The 21,213-nt window shown below is 35.4% G+C and overlaps 1 protein-coding gene across 1 annotated transcript in view; it reads right to left on the bottom strand.

The window, feature by feature from the left end:
- LOC111146999 (progesterone immunomodulatory binding factor 1) overlaps window positions 1–21,213 on the bottom strand; it is a 203,321-nt gene that overhangs the window by 74,600 nt on the left and 107,508 nt on the right. Inside the window, exons 11-13 of the mRNA XM_022502829.1 lie at window positions 17,804–17,969; window positions 11,399–11,549; window positions 5,966–6,056 (exon numbers count right to left, since the gene is read on the bottom strand). Of these exons, the coding sequence (XP_022358537.1) occupies window positions 5,966–6,056; window positions 11,399–11,549; window positions 17,804–17,969 (408 nt within the window). The remainder of the gene's footprint in view (window positions 1–5,965; window positions 6,057–11,398; window positions 11,550–17,803; window positions 17,970–21,213) is intronic.

Genomic DNA, 21,213 nt, shown 5'->3' with positions numbered 1-21,213 from the left:
TCTTTTTTTAATTGTTTCTTTCTTTTCTTTCTTTTTTTTTTTTTTTTCTTCTTTCTGAACCTCTTTTTATCCCCTTTCTCCCCCTCACGATTTGGGATCTCTTCTGATTTGGCTAAAGCATATTTTCCTGGGGTTGTTGCCACCCTTTTAGTATTTTACTTGCTCCTTCATCTACTCTTATCTGGACAAAATGACAAGGCGGAAAAATTCACCACAAAAAAAAGAACAAGAGGCAGTACCAAAGGCTAGGGACCTAATCAATACAGACATTGGTAATATGTCAGATCTAGAGTTCAGAATGACGATTCTCAAGGTTCTAGCCGGGCTCGAAAAAGGCATGGAAGATATTAGAGAAACCCTCTCGGGAGATATAAAAGCCCTTTCTGGAGAAATAAAAGAACTAAAATCTAACCAAGTTGAAATCAAAAAAGCTATTAATGAGGTGCAATCAAAAATGGAGGCTCTCACTGCTAGGATAAATGAGGCAGAAGAAAGAATTAGCGATATAGAAGACCAAATGACAGAGAATAAAGAAGCTGAGCAAAAGAGGGACAAACAGCTACTGGACCACGAGGGGAGAATTCGAGAGATAAGTGACACCATAAGACGAAACAACATTAGAATAATTGGGATTCCAGAAGAAGAGGAAACAGAGAGGGGAGCAGAAGGTATATTGGAGAGAATTATTGGAGAGAATTTCCCCAATATGGCAAAGGGAACAAGCATCAAAATCCAGGAGGTTCAGAGAACCCCCCTCAAAATCAATAAGAATAGGTCCACACCCCGTCACCTAATAGTAAAATTTACAAGTCTTAGTGACAAAGAGAAGATCCTGAAAGCAGCCCGGGAAAAGAAGTCTGTAACATACAATGGTAAAAATATTAGATTGGCAGCAGACTTATCCACAGAGACCTGGCAGGCCAGAAAGAGCTGGCATGATATATTCAGAGTACTAAACGAGAAAAACATGCAGCCAAGAATACTATATCCAGCTAGGCTATCATTGAAAATAGAAGGAGAGATTAAAAGCTTCCAGGACAAACAAAAACTGAAAGAATTTGCAAACACCAAACCAGCTCTACAGGAAATATTGAAAGGGGTCCTCTAAGCAAAGAGAGACCCTAAAAGTAGTAGATCAGAAAGGAACAGAGACAATATACAATAACAGTCACCTTACAGGCAATACAATGGCACTAAATTCATATCTCTCAATACTTACCCTGAATGTGAATGGGCTAAATGCCCCAATCAAAAGACACAGGGTATCAGAATGGATAAAAAAACAAAACCCATCTATATGTTGCCTACAAGAAACTCATCTTAAACCTGAAGACACCTCCAGATTTAAAGTGAGGGGGTGGAAAAGAATTTACCATGCTAATGGACATCAGAAAAAAGCAGGAGTGGCAATCCTTATATCAAATCAATTAGATTTTAAGCCAAAGACTATAATAAGAGATGAGGAAGGACACTATATCATACTCAAAGGAACTGTCCAACAAGAAGATCTAACAATTTTAAATATCTATGCCCCTAACGTGGGAGCAGCCAACTATATAAACCAATTAATAACAAAATCAAAGAAACACATCGACAATAACACAATAATAGTAGGGGACTTTAACACTCCCCTCACTGAAATGGACAGATCATCCAAGCAAAAGATCAACAAGGAAATCAAGGCCTTAAATGACACACTGGACCAGATGGACATCACAGATATATTCAGAACATTTCATCCCAAAGCAACAGAATACACATTCTTCTCTAGTGCACATGGAACATTCTCCAGAATAGATCATATTCTCGGTCCTAAATCAGGTCTCAACCGTTATCAAAAGATTGGAATCATTCCCTGCATATTTTCAGACCACAACGCTCTGAAGCTAGAACTCAATCACAAGAGGAAATTTGGAAAGAACCCAAATACATGGAGACTAAACAGCATCCTTCTAAAGAATGAATGGGTCAACCAGGAAATTAAAGAAGGGTTGAAAAAATTCATGGAAACAAATGATAATGAAAACACAATGGTTCAAAATCTGTGGGACACAACAAAGGCAGTCCTGAGAGGAAAATATATAGCGGTACAAGCCTTTCTCAAGAAACAAGAAAGGTCTCAGGTACACAACCTAACCCTACACCTAAAGGAGCTGGAGAAAGAACAAGAAAGAAACCCTAAACCCAGCAGGAGAAGAGAAATCATAAAGATCAGAGCAGAAATCAATGAAATAGAAACCAAAAAAACAATAGAACAAATCAACGAAACTAGGAGCTGGTTCTTTGAAAGAATTAATAAGATCGATAAACCCCTGGCCAGACTTATCAAAAAGAAAAGAGAAAGGACCCAAATAAATAAAATCATGAATGAAAGAGGAGAGATCACAACGAACACCAAAGAAATACAGACAATTATAAGAACATACTATGAGCAACTCTACGCCAACAAATTTGACAATCTAGAAGAAATGGATGCATTCCTAGAGACATATAAACTACCACAACTGAACCAGGAAGAAATAGAAAGCCTGAACAGACCCATAACCAGTAAGGAGATTGAAACAGTCATCAAAAATCTCCAAACAAACAAAAGCCCAGGGCCAGACGGCTTCCCGGGGGAATTCTACCAAACATTTAAAGAAGAACTAATTCCTATTCTCCTGAAACTGTTCCAAAAAATAGAAATGGAAGGAAAACTTCCAAACTCATTTTATGAGGCCAGCATCACTTTGATCCCAAAACCAGACAAGGATCCCATCAAAAAAGAGAACTACAGACCAATATCCTTGATGAACACAGATGCAAAAATTCTCGCCAAAATACTAGCCAATAGGATTCAACAGTACATTAAAAGGATTATTCACCACGACCAAGTGGGAGTTATTCCAGGCCTGCAAGGTTGGTTCAACATCCGCAAATCAATGAGTGTGATACAACACATTAATAAAAGAAAGAACAAGAACCATATGATACTCTCCATAGATGCTGAAAAAGCATTTGACAAAGTACAGCATCCCTTCCTGATCAAAACTCTTCAAAGTGTAGGGATAGAGGGCACATACCTCAATATTATCAAAGCCATCTATGAAAAACCCACTGCAAATATCATTCTCAATGGAGAAAAACTGAAAGCTTTTCCGCTAAGGTCAGGAACACGGCAGGGATGTCCGTTATCACCACTGCTATTCAACATAGTACTAGAAGTCCTAGCCTCAGCAATCAGACAACAAAAGGAAATTAAAGGCATCCAAATTGGCAAAGAAGAAGTCAAACTATCACTCTTCGCAGATGATATGATACTATATGTGGAAAACCCAAAAGACTCCACTCCAAAACTGCTAGAACTTGTACAGGAATTCAGTAAAGTGTCAGGATATAAAATCAATGCACAGAAATCAGTTGCATTTCTCTACACCAACAACAAGACAGAAGAAAGAGAAATTAAGGAGTCCATCCCATTTACAATTGCACCCAAAACTATAAGATACCTAGGAATAAATCTAACCAAAGAGACTAAGAATCTATACACAGAAAACTATAAAGTACTCATGAAAGAAATGGAGGAAGACACAAAGAAATGGAAAAATGTTCCATGCTCCTGGATTGGAAGAATAAATATTGTGAAAATGTCTATGCTACCTAAAGCAATCTACACATTTAATGCAATTCCTATCAAAGTACCATCCGTTTTTTTCAAAGAAATGGAACAACTAATCCTAAAATTTATATGGAACCAGAAAAGACCTCGAATAGCCAAAGCAATATTGAAAAAGAAAGCCAAAGTTGGTGGCATCACAATTCCAGACTTCAAGCTCTATAACAAAGCTGTCATCATCAAGACAGCATGGTACTGGCACAAAAACAGACACATAGATCAATGGAACAGAATAGAGAGCCCAGAAATAGACCCTCAAGTCTATGGTCAACTAATCTTCGACAAAGAAGGAAAGAATATCCAATGGAAAAAAGACAGCCTCTTCAACAAATGGTGTTGGGAAAATTGGACAGCCACATGCAGAAAAATGAAATTGGATCATTTCCTTACACCACACACGAAAATAGACTCAAAATGGATGAAGGATCTCAATGTGAGAAAGGAATCCATCAAAATCCTTGAGAAGAACACAGGCAGCAACCTCTTCGACCTCAGCCGCAGCAACATCTTCCTAGGAACATCGCCAAAGGCAAGGGAAGCAAGGGCAAAAATGAACTATTGGGATTTCATCAAGATCAAAAGCTTTTGCACAGCAAAGGAAACAGTTAACAAAACCAAAAGACAACTGACAGAATGGGAGAAGATATTTGCAAATGACATATCGGATAAAGGGCTAGTGTCCAAAATCTATAAAGAACTTATCAAACTCAACACCCAAAGAACAAATAATCCAATCAAGAAATGGGCAGAGGACATGAACAGACATTTCTGCAAAGAAGACATCCAGATGGCGAACAGACACATGAAAAAGTGCTCCACATCACTCGGCATCAGGGAAATACAAATCAAAACCACAATGAGATACCACCTCACACCAGTCAGAATGGCTAAAATTAACAAGTCAGGAAATGACAGATGCTGGCGAGGATGCGGAGAAAGGGGAACCCTCCTACACTGTTGGTGGGAATGCAAGCTGGTGCAACCCCTCTGGAAAACAGCATGGAGGTTCCTCAAAATGTTGAAAATAGAACTACCCTATGACCCAGCAATTGCACTGCTGGGTATTTACCCTAAAGATACAAACGTAGTGATCCGAAGGGGCACGTGTACCCGAATGTTTATAGCAGCAATGTCTACAATAGCCAAACTATGGAAAGAACCTAGATGTCCATCAACAGACGAATGGATAAAGAAGAGGTGGTATATATACACAATGGAATACTATGCAGCCATCCAAAGAAATGAAATCTTGCCATTTGCGACGACGTGGATGGAACTAGAGGGTATCATGCTTAGCGAAATAAGTCAATCGGAGAAAGACAGCTATCATATGATCTCCCTGATATGAGGGAGAGGAGATGCAACATGGGGGGTTAAGGGGGTAGGAGAAGAATAAATGAAACAAGATGGGATTGGGAGGGAGACAAACCATAAGTGACTCTTAATCTCACAAAACAAACTGAGGGTTAATGGGGGGAGGGGGGTTGGGGGGGTGGGATTATGGACATTGGGGAGGGTATGTGCTATGGTGAGTGCTGTGAAGTGTGTAAACCTGGCGATTCACAGACCTGTACCCCTGGGGATAAAAAGATATTATATGTTTAAAAAAATAAAATTAAAAAAAAAAAAAAAAGAAATATTTAGGTTTGATAGAGTAGCCAACAGGGCAGTGAGATATTTTTGCACAGAAGGATGAACTAAAGTGGAGAAAGGAATTAGGTTAAAAAAAAATCAGCTAGGTCAATTAGAAAACTGATTAAAATAGATACAATTTTTCTCTTAGTGTACTTTAAGTAGTATCTCATGAAATCACGAATGGATCTCCCCCAAGTTTTCTGGGCTTCACAGTCTTCTACACTTTAAATCATAATACATGTTCAGTCTCATCTCTTTCTCTCCCTGCCTCTCTTTCTCTTTTTCTCAAATATATGTCAAGGAATATACACAGCTGAATTAAAAATAAGAGAAAAAAAAGGAAGCATAATCAATTAATTTTAACCTGAAAACTGTTGGTACAAAAGCATTTGTAACTGACTTGAAATTAACGTGAAAATAAAACTAAAATGGTGTCATTATCACTGAATCTAATTCTAGGAAAGTTCTAACATACACTTCTTTTTATTGACCATTAAACTCACTTAAAAATACATGAAATGCATGATTATAACTTACTGTGCTTTATTCTGTGAGCAATTTAATATTTATGCATACTAAGAATAAAGTAACTTTACTTTGCACATTATCAAAAAAGCATAATGTAATTACATTTAGCTTGAGTAGATAAGTAAAACAAATATATATTGATTTTACCTTTGCTTTAGTCGTCTTTTGGCTGTTGTGGGAACATTAGCACCATAGCCATAGGAAAAAAGAACCCTTTCAGCCTCATCTTCATTTTCAACTGGAAAATATTAAAGTGTATGATGTAAAATAAGTTTTTTTTTTTCCTTAAAAAGCACGGCAGAAGTGAAAATAAAAGAGGTCATACTAATGAATCAGGGAGCATAAGAGCATTAAAAAGGGCTAATGCATAATCTCAAACAGTCCATTTGTAAGTAGAAGCGTATTTCTTAAAGTATATCGTCGCTTAAATCTGTTCCATTTTTAACATTTTATTTTTAAAAGGTGTAAGGGCTTGCATCATATGACATGTTAAAGTTTCTTCTTATAAATCATAATAATATAGATGTTGTGTTATTCTGAATGATTCTAAGGCTTTTTATGTAGAGTGTGTGTTATGTAATTATAAATAAGTAATGATAACATCAATTTCATTACTTCTCTTCTTGATAAAACAAATGATTATTTTTAATTAGGAAAGATGTCCATTATTTTATCAGAACAACTTTATCTTAACTTGCAATAATGATATTGTACATTTAAGTAGGTTACTCTGTGATAAAAAATGCACACTATGAACAATGTATTGATGGCCTTTTATTTTTTAATTAGAAAAAAATTCAGTAAAACCATTTACTTCTAAATTCCGCCACTGTCACACCACTCTTTTTCAGGAGGAATTTTAACTGACAGGTTAACATTTCATTGTTAAACAGTTTGAAGGCAATGGCAACTTTACTGTAGGTTGGGATTAAAAAATAAAGCCCCCAAAACTAAAGGTTTACTAGCTCAAATTAAGGCAGTCAATGATATATAACAATTTTTATAACATTATTCAACAACAACCATTATTTTAACATTAAAAAGAGAAACCTTTCTCTTTCTTTTTTAGAAGATTTTATTTATTTATTTATTTGTCAGAGAGAGAGAGAGAGAGAGAGAGAGAAAGAGAGAGTACAAGCAGGGAGTGGCAGGCAGAGTAGGCAAAGGGAGAAGCAAGCTCCCTCTGATCTCAGTCCGAGGGCCCTGGGATCATGACCTGAGCTGACGGCAACCGACTGAGCCATCCAGGCGCCCCCAAAGACCTTTCAGAAGTGTTCCAGATTTAAAACAAAGCCACAGAGTTCACATTAGTAAATGAAGCTATTTGCAGGTCCATTACTGTAATATGCATATATTTGTTGACTGATTTTTTTATGGTATAATAAGAATTTTAAATAAATTTTCCCTGTTTTCCTTTAACTTTATCCCTATTTTTCATGGTGAACCAGAGTCCGTCTTCAGAGGTAGATTTATTAGTTTTCAGGTAAATGTGGAAGTAAGAGATGACATATGCCATTGCCAATACTAGTATCAGCTGTCATGGCTCTGGATCCAAGATGAGCTCTTCAATTCAGCTCTATCAGAATGGCAGAATGGCTCTCCTAGAGCTGGTATTTACTTTATTTATTTATTTAAAAGATTCTATTTATTTATTTGACAGACAGAGATCACAAGCAGGCATAGAGAGAGAAAGAAGGAAGCAGGCTCCCCGCTGAGCAGAGAGCTGGATGCGGGTCTCGATCCCAGGACCCTAGGATCACGATCTGAGCGGAAGGCAGAGCCTTTAACCCACTGAACCACCCAGGCGCCCCCCTGAGTTGGCATTTTGATACCTATCTGACTCTTGTCTCTAAATTCAGAAGGAAGAAGGTAAATGTAGTTAAAATCTCAAAAACCCATCAGTTAGATATTAATGGACATCTTAAATTTGAGTTTTTTTTTTTAATTGTTCAAATTTTTGTTTTGGTGCACAGTATAAGAAATGAACTTTTAAATCAACTGAATTTTATGGAAAATGGAACATCAAATAAATTAGACCCATGTTAAAATAGAAGGTCAGTTAAATGTCCAAACTTAAGGATATAAGAGCCACAGATAAACTTCAATTCTATAATCTTCTTTAAAAGGTCAAAGTCTTTCAAACACAACTTTGCTATGAACTACACCTAATAAATGAAGTCTAACCATCTTCATATCAGCTGAAATTTCCTGTATTAGATGGTGATCCTTTGAAAATTGTACACAATGTAGTACTAAAAAAGAATGTTTTTTTGATTTTTTAAAGATTTTATTTATTTATTTGACAGAGAGAGAGATCACAAGTAGGTGGAGAGGCAGGCAGAGAGAGAGAGAGGAGGAAGCAGGCTCCCCACTGAGCAGAGAGCCCGATGCGGAGCTCCATCCCAGGACCTGGGGATCATGACCGGAGCCAAAGGCAGAGGCTTTAACCCACTGAGCCACCCAGGAGCCCCCTAAAAAAGAATGTTTTGTACTACATCTTTGAAATTTTTGTTACTAAGTAGTCTTTAAGGATAGAAATATTTTTTTTAAAGATAAGAATATTCTAATTTCCATTGTGAATGGATAGAGATGAACCTAGTTTCTTGATCTTCCAAGTATAAATATATTTTATTCTAAGATGATTTTAATATGATTTAAACAATAGCAAAGCAAAAATTTATTTCTGCATTTTTCCTAAAGATTTTATTAAGAGGGATGCCTGAGTGGCTCAGTGAGTTAAGAGTCTGACTCTTGATTTTGGCTCAGGTCATGATCTCAGGGTGGTGAGATTGAACCCTGCATCTAGCTGTGCTGGGCATAGAGCCTGCTTAGGATTCTCTCTCTCCCTCTCCCTCCACCAGCACCCCACTCCCATTTCTCTTGGGTTGCATGCCTGCTCACTCTCTCTCAAAAAAAAAAAAAAAAAAAAAAAAAAGATTTTATTCAGAAAATATTTACACATATGGAAAAGCTGAAGGATGTTTATAGTGTACACCCATATAGCTCAACATCTGGATTCTAAGTTAAACATTGCATTGTACATAATTTATTATACATCTATCACTACATACATTTATGGATCTATCTTACATTTCTGATGTTATTTTCAAGTAAGTTGTAGACATCTGTTCTTCACCTTTCAATAGTTCAACATGTAAATTATCAACTATAGTTCAATATTTATTTGTAGTTCTTCTTAAAAAAAATTAAATTTACATATGGTAAGGGGTACAAATTTTAAATCTTCCATTCAGTGAGTTCTGAGAATATACACATATGTGTAACACAAACTCTATTAAGATACAGAATTCCAACACCCTGGAAAGTTCCCTAATACCTCTTTTCCCAGTTAATTTTTGGAGACAACCATCCTTAGAGGCAACCACTGTAGTGCATTTTTTCACTATAGATTAATTTCTCCTCTTCTAGATTTTTACATTTTTTTTTTAAAGATTTCATTTATTTACTTGACAGACAGAGATTACAAGTAGGCAGAGAGGCAGGCAGAGAGAGAGGGGGAAGCAGATTCCCTGCTGAGCAGAGAGCCTGATGTGGGGCTCGATACCAGGACCCTGGGATCATGACCAGAGCCAAAGGCAGAGGCTTTAACCCACTGAGCCACCTAGGCGCCCCTAGATTTTTACATTTTTACATTTCAGGCTTCTTAGACTAAGCATAAAGTTTTTCAGATTCACCCATGTTGTTGAAGAATCAGTAGTTTGTAACTGTTTCTTTTTACTGCAGGGTAGTATTCTAGAATATAAAATGTATTATGGTTTGATTAGCCATTTTCCTGTGATAGTCACCTGGGTTGTTGCCAGTTTTTGACTATCATGAATGCAGCTCCTAAGAATATCCAGGTAGAACTCTTTTTGTGTGCGTATGCTTTCTTTTCTCTTGGGCAAAACAGAGAAGGAATAGAATTGCTGTATTATCGGATAGGTTGTTTGGTTTTACAACAAACTGCAGTTGTTCTATATTCTCACTAACATTGCTATAACCAGTCTTTCTAATTTCAGCCATTTTCGTAGTGTGTACTAGTATTACTGAATGTGGGCCTTTTAATAGGTCTTTGCATTTCCATATAAATGGAATATGAAAAGTATTTTAAACTGCATTAAAATGTTTCGTATGTTATAAAAATAGAAATCCTTGCCTTGTAAAGAAAAAGCATTTACTACTTCATCATTAGGTATCATATTAGCTGTAGGTTCTTTGTAGATATCCTTTATCAGATTGAGGAAGTTCTGTTCTACTCCTGATTTATTTAGACAGAGGGACATGTACAAAATTCTGAAGATAACAAGGAGTGTGGAACTTTCAAAATAAGATGATATGACAGGGAATGGCAAGGCATGAAAGACAAAGGAGAGTCTAATGAAAAAAGTCATGCTAAGGAATGTGACTTTATGCTGTCTTAAGACGACAGGCATTAAAGCAGGTGTATGGTACAATCAAATCTGTATTTTATAAAGACTCCTCTGACTTCAGTCAAGACACTGGCAAATTTGGAAACTTGCAGTTATCGGATACTGATCCTAGAAATGGAAGAAAGATAATGATAGGAATTAAATGAAAGTTTTCCTTAAATGGGCCTACAAATACAACAGAGCCTTTACAAGAAAATGTGCATAAAACAGATTCAAATTCAATTTCAGCTTCAACTGAAATTTAAACCCACTTTATAAGAATGTCCCTTTCTGAGATTTCTGACTTTCAAACAAAAATAATGTGCTGTAGCACACATCTCAGTCAATGGTGAAAGGTTAATTTAAAATATTCCCGTAACACCTAGTATAGCACAGAAAAGAGAGCGTATTGAGAGGAAACAGAAGAGGTAGAAATTGAAGGTCCAGGATTATTACCAGGTAGAGCCAAGGAATTTTTGTTTTTTAAGACTCATTCAAAGTGTCACCTCCTCTCCTAGGTATTGTATTCCTCACCTCCAAGGTGGAAATAACTTATCACCACTTGTGTATTTCCACTGAGAAATGCCTATTTCTTGCTACTAGCACGTATCTCACTACTTTAATTATCTTTAGTATGTTTGCTTCTTCCAGTGGTGTAGGTGAGGAAGTCTAAGCAGCAAGCATTATTACAGGAACTCCCCAGCCCCAGATCCTGGCACATGGAAACATTTAACCGCTCCATGAGGAACTGAATACATGAAAAAGATAAAATCTATCTTGGTTAACCTATTTTTTAAGTACCAACTACTGAAATTAAGATTAACTAATTTTTTGGGCGCCTGGATGGCTCAGTCAGTGAAGTGGCTGCCTGCAACTAGGGTCACGATCCCAGGGATTGCGTCCCGCATCGGGCTCCCTGCTCCGCGGAGGGCCTGCTCTCCCTCTCCCTGCCGCTCTGCTTACTGGTGCTCTCTATCTCTCTGTCAAATAAATAAATAAAATCTTTAAAAAAAAAAAAGGATTAACTAATTTTTAAAATAGAAGATATTTAATTTTTGAAAGTCACCAACTGGATTTTAAAGAAACAGACAAATGCAGTTTTAGAAATGTTATCAGGTTTCCTGTGCTGCCAGAAAAAAGAGCTGTGTATGTGAGGTAGTAGGCGACTTACTTTCTGCAGTTTGCATTATTATTTCATCGAGCTCTTTTTCCAATTTCTCATAAATGTCTAGCCTTGCCTGATGCTCAGAGTTCTGTGACTGAAGTTCAGTAATGCGTTTTTCAGAAGAGGCTTGGAGACTATAAAATTCTTTAGTTAAAACCTAATAGTAGAAGAAAAAAAAATTGCAAAGGCAGAATTAAACAAGGTTAACAGTTAAGACAAGTATGTGACACAAAAATACTCTGACTTTTTTTTCCCTCTTTCTAATGATTTTAATATGAGGAGAAAGTAGCTTGATTGAGATGACTGAGCAGGTAAGATAGATTATTTTTAAAGTAAATAATTCATTTGTCTGTAACTGAAAATTACGAAGCACGTTACTGTAAGAAGTGAAAAAACAACAAAATTAAAGCTTTGAAATAGTTTTCGGAGTAAGATTAGCATTTACTTATTAGAACTAGGAAAATGCAAGAGTGCCGTACTTATCAGAAGGTCATTTATTTGGCAACTGTAGCTACTGGAGAAAGGCTCACAGGCTTATAAAGCTGTATGTGAAAATGATATACCCATCCTCCAGTCTTCCAACAGAGTTTATTTCATCCATGCTGACCATGGTTTTAATGAGATTTCTGGTTTCTTGAACAATCATAAATTCAAAGCAACAAATCAAAATGATAAATATGAAGTCCCACTTGGGGCAGTAACAGAAAATGCCTTTGTATAGAAAGGAAGGATTTAAAAAAATTGTAAAAAACAGATATGGAAATTGGAGTTATCTTGTGTAAGAACAAAAAATCCTACATTCTCCAGTGGTGACACGTTGAAGGAATCACTATGATGATGAATTCACTAAAAAAAGGAGACATTTCTAGTGGCAAAAGAAATGTTTTAATACTTAAATTACATTCCAATTATCTAGAAAGTCTACTAACTAGAACAGGCTAAATTATGCAGTGGTATTACACGTGCTTCCCAGCACAGCATAAGCAAATTACTATTTCCTTAGAAGCAACAGAATATTATGGCTAGGAATATGGGTTTGTAGCCAGAAAGATTTGGATTTCAATGCTGGCTTTGAAACTCATTAGTTGTAGGTGGTAAGCAGTTAAACTCTTTCTAGGCCTACGTCAAAACATTGTTGGAAGGATTACATAAGATGATATGCTCACAGTGCTTTGCATGGTGCCTAGAATACAAGTTGGAATGTAAGTCTGAAAAATACTTTTACTACTGTAAGAATTATGAGAATATTTTATTAAATGGCTTGTAGAAATAGAGATCCTTCCTTAATTACTCTGAATTTTCTATAATGATAAATAATTTTTAACACAACTTATTTTCTCTCATAACATAAAGTTCACCTTAACAAATGTATGTGATTGTACGCTTTCTGTGATGTGGAAAAAGGAAAAGATGCAGATCTATTTCCAGTTTTTACAAACAGAAATTACATTTTCCTTAACATATTTTATCTTATTTTCCTTCAATTATTTCCATCAAAACTTCTCCCCAAAATAAACATTATTCCCCCACCTTCCAAATTTATTCATTGGAGGATAAAGAAAGAAAAACACGGGAATATTGATGATTATGATGATGACTATTATAATGATGGTGATGATGATGGGATGATTTTAGTGTCCCTGATTGGGTCAGAAAAAAGAAATTAATCTTTTAGTATTATTTCTTCTTTACTCTTGCCAGCTGGGAATATGTTTTCCAGAGACTTATTTATTCATTATAACTAAACTGCTAGTCAGTGAAGTGATCTAGAGCTTTCATAGAATTTATTATATTGAGATATAATTCATTAAGACTTTGGTGGCTGATGATACTTACTAATTCCACGGTCAAAAAAAGGGATCAGTAAGGATAGTGCTAAATGACTATTCTCACAGCACAGCTGATACTTTTCATCTGTACTCTACCTCCCTCAATAAAAACACCACACAATGAACACAATGAACCACAATAAAAGACTGCAGAAGTGGATATCTAAAGAGATAAACAATCAAAATGTAGAAGATGGGATATTTTGTAAAGTATTATTTTAATAAGAGATTTTAAAATTGGTATTAAATTGACAGATACAATTTAAAATTCTCTCTTCATAACACAGAGGAAAGATGGCCAGAAACACGTAACAACTCTGTACTCTATGGTAGAGAATTCCTTTTTACTATAGATTTATCTCAGTGGTTGCTATAAATACATTCATTACTGTTTCTGAAAAGCCAAAGAAGATCTTGATTACAGGACCTATGGAAGGCTATTATATTAAAGATTCTTTAGGAAAAACCAATATAAGAACATTTGAGTTTGAAAACGAATGCATAAAATAGATCAGCTGTTTTCAGAAATCCATTAGATATTAAACTTTCACAGTAGCTATTTCCTTCCTTTAAATAACAGAATAACACGAAGTTATATAAAATTATATATATATATATATATATATATATATATAATTACATATAAAGTGGATGAAAATACAAAACTGTAGGTCAATAACAGCTTTAAAAAGAGATAAAAATATAAAGCCAGTGTTTGGGAGCCTTTGCCAATTGATAATTAGAAGTACAACAAGTTGTCTCCAAGCTATAAATCAAGGAAAATATTGGGTAAAAGCCACAGAAAAGTATGTACATATGACAATCGTTATCCTTCGCAAATTTATTTCTCTCTAAATTCATTATAAATAAGAATTGTTTTAGAAATACCTTCCAGTATTTCAGAAAAATGGATTCGAACAATAGTACTGTAGTAACTTTTATCAAACCATTCATGCACTCGTTATTTATTGAGCATCCACCATGAGCAAAGCACTGCGTTAGGTACTGAATAGTCCCTGTCCCCCACAAGGCTCCCAGTTTAATGGAGGAAAAAATGTAAAGAAATTCCCCTAAAGCCTCAGTTTTATCAACCAGTTTTCAGAATCATAATATGTTTTACAAAGGTTTCTCCACAACCTTTACACAAAATAACACGATAATCGCTAGTCAACCGCATTCACTGACCAAGTGGGTAGGTCTATGGGAGAGTGGTTTTCACACTGCAAGTTGTTACCTAAGAGGTCATGACTGCATATGCATGTATATATATATACATGCATATGGACTGCAATCAGCTAAAAATAATAAAACAGAATGGTTCAGGAAACATCAGCACGCATGTGTCGTAAACTATTATGTAGTGAAGTGTTTGTTTCAGAAGTACAGAGAGGGATGTGCTTCCCTGTCTTCCTATATATACCTCCCATCCCCCTTCCACCTGCCCCAAGACACATCCTTAAGCAGTCAACCAACCTGAAGTGGGGGGGAAGGAAAGGCATTTTGCTAGGAATTATGAAATTTAAACCATGGAAAATATAACTTGAAAAAGATGAATTCCAAATTAGAGCTGATCAAATATGATCTAATCGAAAATGCGTGGTAAAATCTGCCGTTGCAGATTATGACAGCACTAGGCTCCCGAAGAAGGTATTTTAAAAAGTTTTTAAATGCCAAATACTGGTTTAGAAATATACACTATCTATAATTTTCGCTTCTATTTCTTATATGTATTTAATATCGTTTTTATATTTTTTCCTAAGCCTTTATTTTCTGTGAGAACCTTTATCTTGTTAATCTTAGTTTTACCTATCAGAGTACTTTTCAGAAATGTAATCTCTGAGAAAGTACTGTAATGAAAACTTACATCATTAGCTAATTAACCATGCTAATGACATTGCTACATTTTTCAATTTTTCAAATGAGCATTTCCCAAAAATCTAAAATATTCAGGAACATGACTACATGGAACCATAGAAACCATGAATGTAGCAAAAAATAGTTTATAATATACTAACTGAAAATTGTTTAATTATCAACTATTTAAATAAATTCCAATTTTTAATATAATAAATAATGCTGTGATACATTCCATTAATATAAACCTTTATGAGCATTTCTTATTATTTCCTCAGGTAAAATTCCTTTAAAATTACTGGATCACTTTTTTTTAAAGATTTTACTTATTAATTTAAGATAGAGCCCACAAGTGGGGCAGATGCTTAATGGACTGAGCCTCCCAGGCACCCCTACTGGATCAATTTTTTAAGGACTTGAATACAGATCACCATATTGTCCTCCAGAAAAGATGTTCTATTTTCTAACTGCATGAGATTTCCCTTTTAAGGGTATTCCTGCCAGCAGTTTCAAAACAACAAAAAGACCTAAGTAAAAGTAGAAAAGAGTTTAAATTTACATTTCTGTAATTATTAGGGAGAATACATGTTTTTGTTCATTTCTTGGCAATTTGCATGTCTTTTCTTGGGAAACAGTTCATTCCTTCTTTCCACCTATTCTCTAGAAGAGGAACATAGGTCCTTTTGATAAGAGATCTTTTAAAAGGAAGGAGACAAGTCTTTTCTCTTATGTAACACGAATATTATTTTTCAGTCTTTATTTTGCCCTTTAATATTATTCAGACTTTTTTTTAAAGATTTTATTTATTTATTTGACAGAGAGAAATCACAAGTAGGCAGAGAGGCAGGCAGAGAGAGAGGAGGAAGCAGGCTCCCTGTTGAGCAGAAAGCCCGATGTGGGGCTTGAACCCAGGACCTGGGATCATGACCTGAGCCGAAGGCAGCGGCTTAACCCACTGAGCCACCCAGGCGCCCCTCAGACTTTTTTTTAAACACGGAAGCATTAAAGGTTTTATTTTATTTCTCCTATATGATTTCTTTCCCTGCTTTTAATCAACAGATCAACAGAATTAATCCCCAAACTTACATAATACAAAACTTCATCTGTATGTAGTTTTAATGGTTTTATAGATCTGTATTTACATTTAGCTAGGATCCATCTCAGTTTTACTTTGGTATAGAGTGTGAAGTATGTAAGTATCTTCTCTGAATACTCAAATGATCATCACAGCACTATTTGTTGTGCAATTCACCCTTCTCACCTGATTTGTAATATAACCTTTACAATGAATACATTCTTAAATTTATGTAATTATGGGTTTTGAGTTCATACTTGATACCACTTATGGATTTTTTGGGGTGGGTTTTAATGTTCTTACCTCAGAATGAATATTTATTTATTTATTTATTTAAAGATTTTATTTATTTATTTGACAGAGAGAGATCACAAGTAGGCAGGCAGGCAGAGAGAGAGAAGGGAGGAACAGGCTCCCTGCTGAGCAGAAAGCCCGATGTGGGACTCGATCCCAGGACCCTGAGATCATGACCTGAGCTGAAGGCAGAGGCTTAACCCACTGGACCACCCAGGTGCCCTCAGAATGAATTTTAAAATGTGATACATATTTCTCATTATTTCTTTATAACAATCTTCTTCAAATATTTATTATTCTTGGGGCACCTGGGTGGCTCAGTCAGTTGAGTGTCCAACTCTTGGTTTCAGCTCAGATCATGATCTCAGTGTTTAAAGATTGAGCCCCAGGCTCATTGGGGAGTCTGCTTGAAGATCCTCACCCTTTGCCCCCCCACCATTCACACACGCACTCTCTTTCTCTCTATAACAAATAAATTTAAAAAATTCATTATTCCTTGTTTTTTTCTTCTAGTTATGCTACAGAATTACTTTGTTCTAATGTTCTAATTACTTAGAGCATGCTAGCATTTGATTAAAAATATGTAATATCACTTGATAAAAATAGAAAAATTAGTAATGCTGCATATTACCAGAAAGATGGTGTTGCTTATATATTAGTGAAGTTTTATGCTTTTCTTGATACAGTCTCTGTACTATTCCTATTAAAAATATTCCAAGTAATTATATATATTTTAGTTGCTATTGTGAATGAGATATTTTTGTTTCTTTTTTTTTTTCCCTGACAAATCCAGTCTTTTTTATTAACATATCTTTCGGAAATATACATATTTTGTGTGTGTGTGCACATGTACACACGCAGGGCAGTGCTAGTTCCTACACGTAAAATAAAAATAAAGCTCAATATGATATGGACTTTGTACTTATTAAAATTACATGCTATGCTAATTTTATTTGATTTTTAAATTATTTTTTAAAAATTAAATTCTATGCCCAAAGTGGGGCTCTAACTCCTGACCCCGAGATCAAGAGTTGCATGTTCTACTGACTGAGCCAGCCAGGAGTCCCATGTTATGCTAATTTTATTTTTTTTAAGATTTTGTTTTTTTTATGAGAGACAGAGAGAGGGAGGGAGGGAGGGAGAGAAAGTGTGAGCGGGTGTGGGGAACGAAGGGGGTGGAGAGGGCGGGGAAAAGAATCTCAAGCAGACTCTGTGCTGAGCATAAAGTCCAACGTGGAGCTCAATCTCACCACCCTGAGATCAGGACCTGAGCCGAAACCAAGAGTTGGATGCTTAGCCTATGGAGCCACCCAGGCACCCCTATTATGCTAATTTTAAAAGAAAAGTCTGTATATGTACCTCTATTTTTTTCTGATATTTTTCACATTCCAGTTGACACTGTGTGAGGTTTCTTGCAGTTTCCTCTTGGATAAGCTGAACACGCTCACTTTCAAAAGATTTTAATTTACTTTGATAGAGATATTCTGTTACTTTGCTTTCTGTACTAAGTTGCAGTTCTCTGTACCTGAAAGAAGCAGAATGGTTATGAGACTCTACAAAAGTCTCAATGATGTCTATTAACACAAACATTACTTGTACTTTTTCCACACCCCCATATTATTATGTAATTAATAACTTATATTTATATAGCAAAGCTTTTGTAAATAATTTAGATAGGCATATGTATGGAAATACGCAAAGTCTGGAGAACAAAACATACTAACTAAACTACCTCTATTGCTCCCTTAGCAATGAATTCCTTTCGTCCCCAAATAATTATTGTCCATTATTATTATTTTGTAAGACATTTAAAATAAAAAATAGTAAGAGCAAGTTTCAGTTTTATTGCTTAAAATGATTTAATTTCTATACCTTTCAAAGGCTGACTTAAATCTACAGCAAAATTGATTCCAAGCTTGCTGTTTCTTTCTGAGTCTAAGTAACATTAGATGGAGGATGGCAGGAAACATGCACATTGGACTGCACATTCTTAGGAATTTTGTAAAATAAATTTTTAAGTTAGTAAATACGTATAGATGGATATTACAAGAAAACATCATGCACAAATTACCAAGATAAATTAAGTAACAAGTAGTATATTATAACATAGATAATGAACATTTTCTTCATTCCATAGGTCTAACCCGTAATAAAACCCTTTCCATATATACATCACCACCTATTATAAATTTGAAAATGCTTCAGGATGATTATGTTCTAGAGAGGAAAATATAGGAACATTATACTGTTTGAGGGAGCTATTATGAACCCAATATAATGCTAGATTATGTTATTAAAATTCATTTATTCAAATATTTATTCAGCTAGTCACTATGCTAGATAAATGTCTATATAATGGTAGACAAAATGGTTTCCCTCCTCTTAAACAAGTTAGTTTCCTGGAGAAGATAGGAAAATAAACATGAAATTTCAACAGAGTATGGCAAATGCTTCAGTAGGGTAATCCTTAGGTACCATCGGAGCATAGAGGAATGAGACATAATTTGGTTTGTATGGATGTGTGTGCAGTGGGCAGTGTATAGGGAGGTTTGGGGTGGGAAGTGCTGTAGAGAGAAGAAATGAGAGTATGTGTACAGCAGGGAAGCAGAGAGCACAGTCTTATTTCATTCAGGGTATCTCATGGAATCCTTACAACAACTCTATGAGGGATTTTGCAGATGAAGACCCAAAGGCTCAGAGATGTCAGAGAATTTCCTTAACAAGAAGAAGCTGCTAGTAAATTTCGGGTTGGGTCTCAAATCCAGCTATATTTGACTCTATAGCAAATGATCTTTCCATGACTATATGATATTCATAACTGACATTTCTGAGGTCAGGTAAGCTTTTTAAAGGTCATTTCGCTATGTGACAGTAACAGTAACATTCAAAGTATAATCAGAGAAGATATGCATTAGGTATTAGTTCTTGGCTCCTTCACTCTTGACACTTTTTTGTCTTTGATAAAAACATTCCACGTTCAGATTGGTGGAAGTTCAGTGGATACTGGTACACACGACTTAAGATAAAGCAAGGCTTTCAGGTAAATGCTAGCTTGTGTGTTTAACTTTCTGGAAAATCCTGCCAGTAGGATACGACATATATATCTGTAAAATTTTTTACAATTTTATTTAAAAAACATCTTTTTATACAGATAAACAAACACTGACAATATTTTTTATTGAGACATAATATATACACTGTAAAATTAACCCTTAAAAGTGTATAATTCACTTTTTATAGTTTTTGGTATAATCACAAAGTTGTGCATCACCACTATCTAATTACAAAATGCTTCTATCACCCCAAATAAGAAACTCACCTTCATTTAGCAATTACTCCCCATCCCCCTCTCCCACCAGGCCCTTGCAACCACTATTCTACTTTTTTACTGTATGGATTTGCTTACTCTAGACATTTCATATAAATGGAATCATATAATATGGGGCTTTTTGATGTTTTCAAGGTTCATCCATGTTGTACCACGTATCAGTACTCCATTCCTTTTTACAGCTGAATAATATTCCATTGCATGGATATACCATAAGTTATTTATCCGTTCATTAGCTCTTAGACATATGGGTCATTCCCACCTTTTTGGCTATTATGAATAATGCTACTATGAACATTTATGTAGAAGTTTTTATGTAAACATGTTTTTGTTTTTCTTGGTTTTATACCTAGGAAAAGAATTGCTAGGTCAAATGGGCACTCTATTTTTTAACTTTCTAAGGAACCGCCAAACTGCTTTCCAATGTGGCTGGATTACTTTACTTTCCCACCAGCAGTTATGAGGCTTCTGACTTCTCCACAACCTTATCATCACTGTTTTTCTTTTATTGTAGCCATTCCCATAGGTGTGAAGTGGAAAAAAAAAAATTCTTTTACTCAAACATTTATTAATTCAACATTTTACTGACCTGAAAGCATCCCTGAGTTAGGTTGTTTTATAAATATAAATGTATAAAACATGTGTGAGATCAATATCTATTTTCTATGCTAAACCCAGGGAATACTCTAGACTGCATTAGCCAAATAAATTCTAGTAAGTCATTCAGAATGTGATATTGATCTTTAAAATTGCTTTGAAAAGATTAAACTGCGAAGTTTGCCTTCCTACGGATTCAAGACATTGTGGGTAATCAATGCCAACTCCAAATAGGAAATTACAGGCTCAGCTTTTAGCGCCACCTGTTCTTATGCATTATAGAGCACTCGAAAGTTACTTTTAGCATTATACTCTTCCCCTATAATGAAAAGTTAAATAACAATAGTTAACTCCTAGAAATTTGAGAACACTAAGTTTAATAAACTGACACTTCTAGAAGTCAAATGATAATTCTAAAGGACTAATCTATTCCTGCATTGTTTATACAATGAAAGAATATGCCTCCAGTCATGAAGCCTGTGTGATAATTCTGAATTTGTTACGGTGAGCTGTGACAATGCTGAAGAGAGTTAGAGCTGCAAAAGCAGTTCCGCCATGACAACCGGAAGATGACAAGAGCGAGTGCCACAGTCTCAGATAATTCCTGCTTGCTTGTTTTGCTAATAGAACCTGTCACATTTTACTTTGTTGATTCTGACTTCTCATCTTATTCTCATCATGTGAACATCTTATTTGAACGAAGCTATTATTAGCCATCTGTTAACAACTTTATGTTTCACATTCTAATTCAGCATAGTAACACTAAGAGGTGAAATTTCCTATAAAGTTAGAAGTATAATCAGAATCTCCAACTATCCTTACAGTGATCTCATCCCAGGTCCCA

Source organism: Enhydra lutris, unplaced genomic scaffold (genome assembly GCF_002288905.1).
Source record: "Enhydra lutris kenyoni isolate GAN:26980312 unplaced genomic scaffold, ASM228890v2 scaffoldscaffold15, whole genome shotgun sequence".
In the NCBI taxonomy this organism is placed as follows: Eukaryota; Metazoa; Chordata; class Mammalia; order Carnivora; family Mustelidae; genus Enhydra; species Enhydra lutris.
The sequence above is the reverse complement of the archived record's forward strand: the minus strand, read 5'-3'. Positions and strand labels throughout refer to the sequence as shown.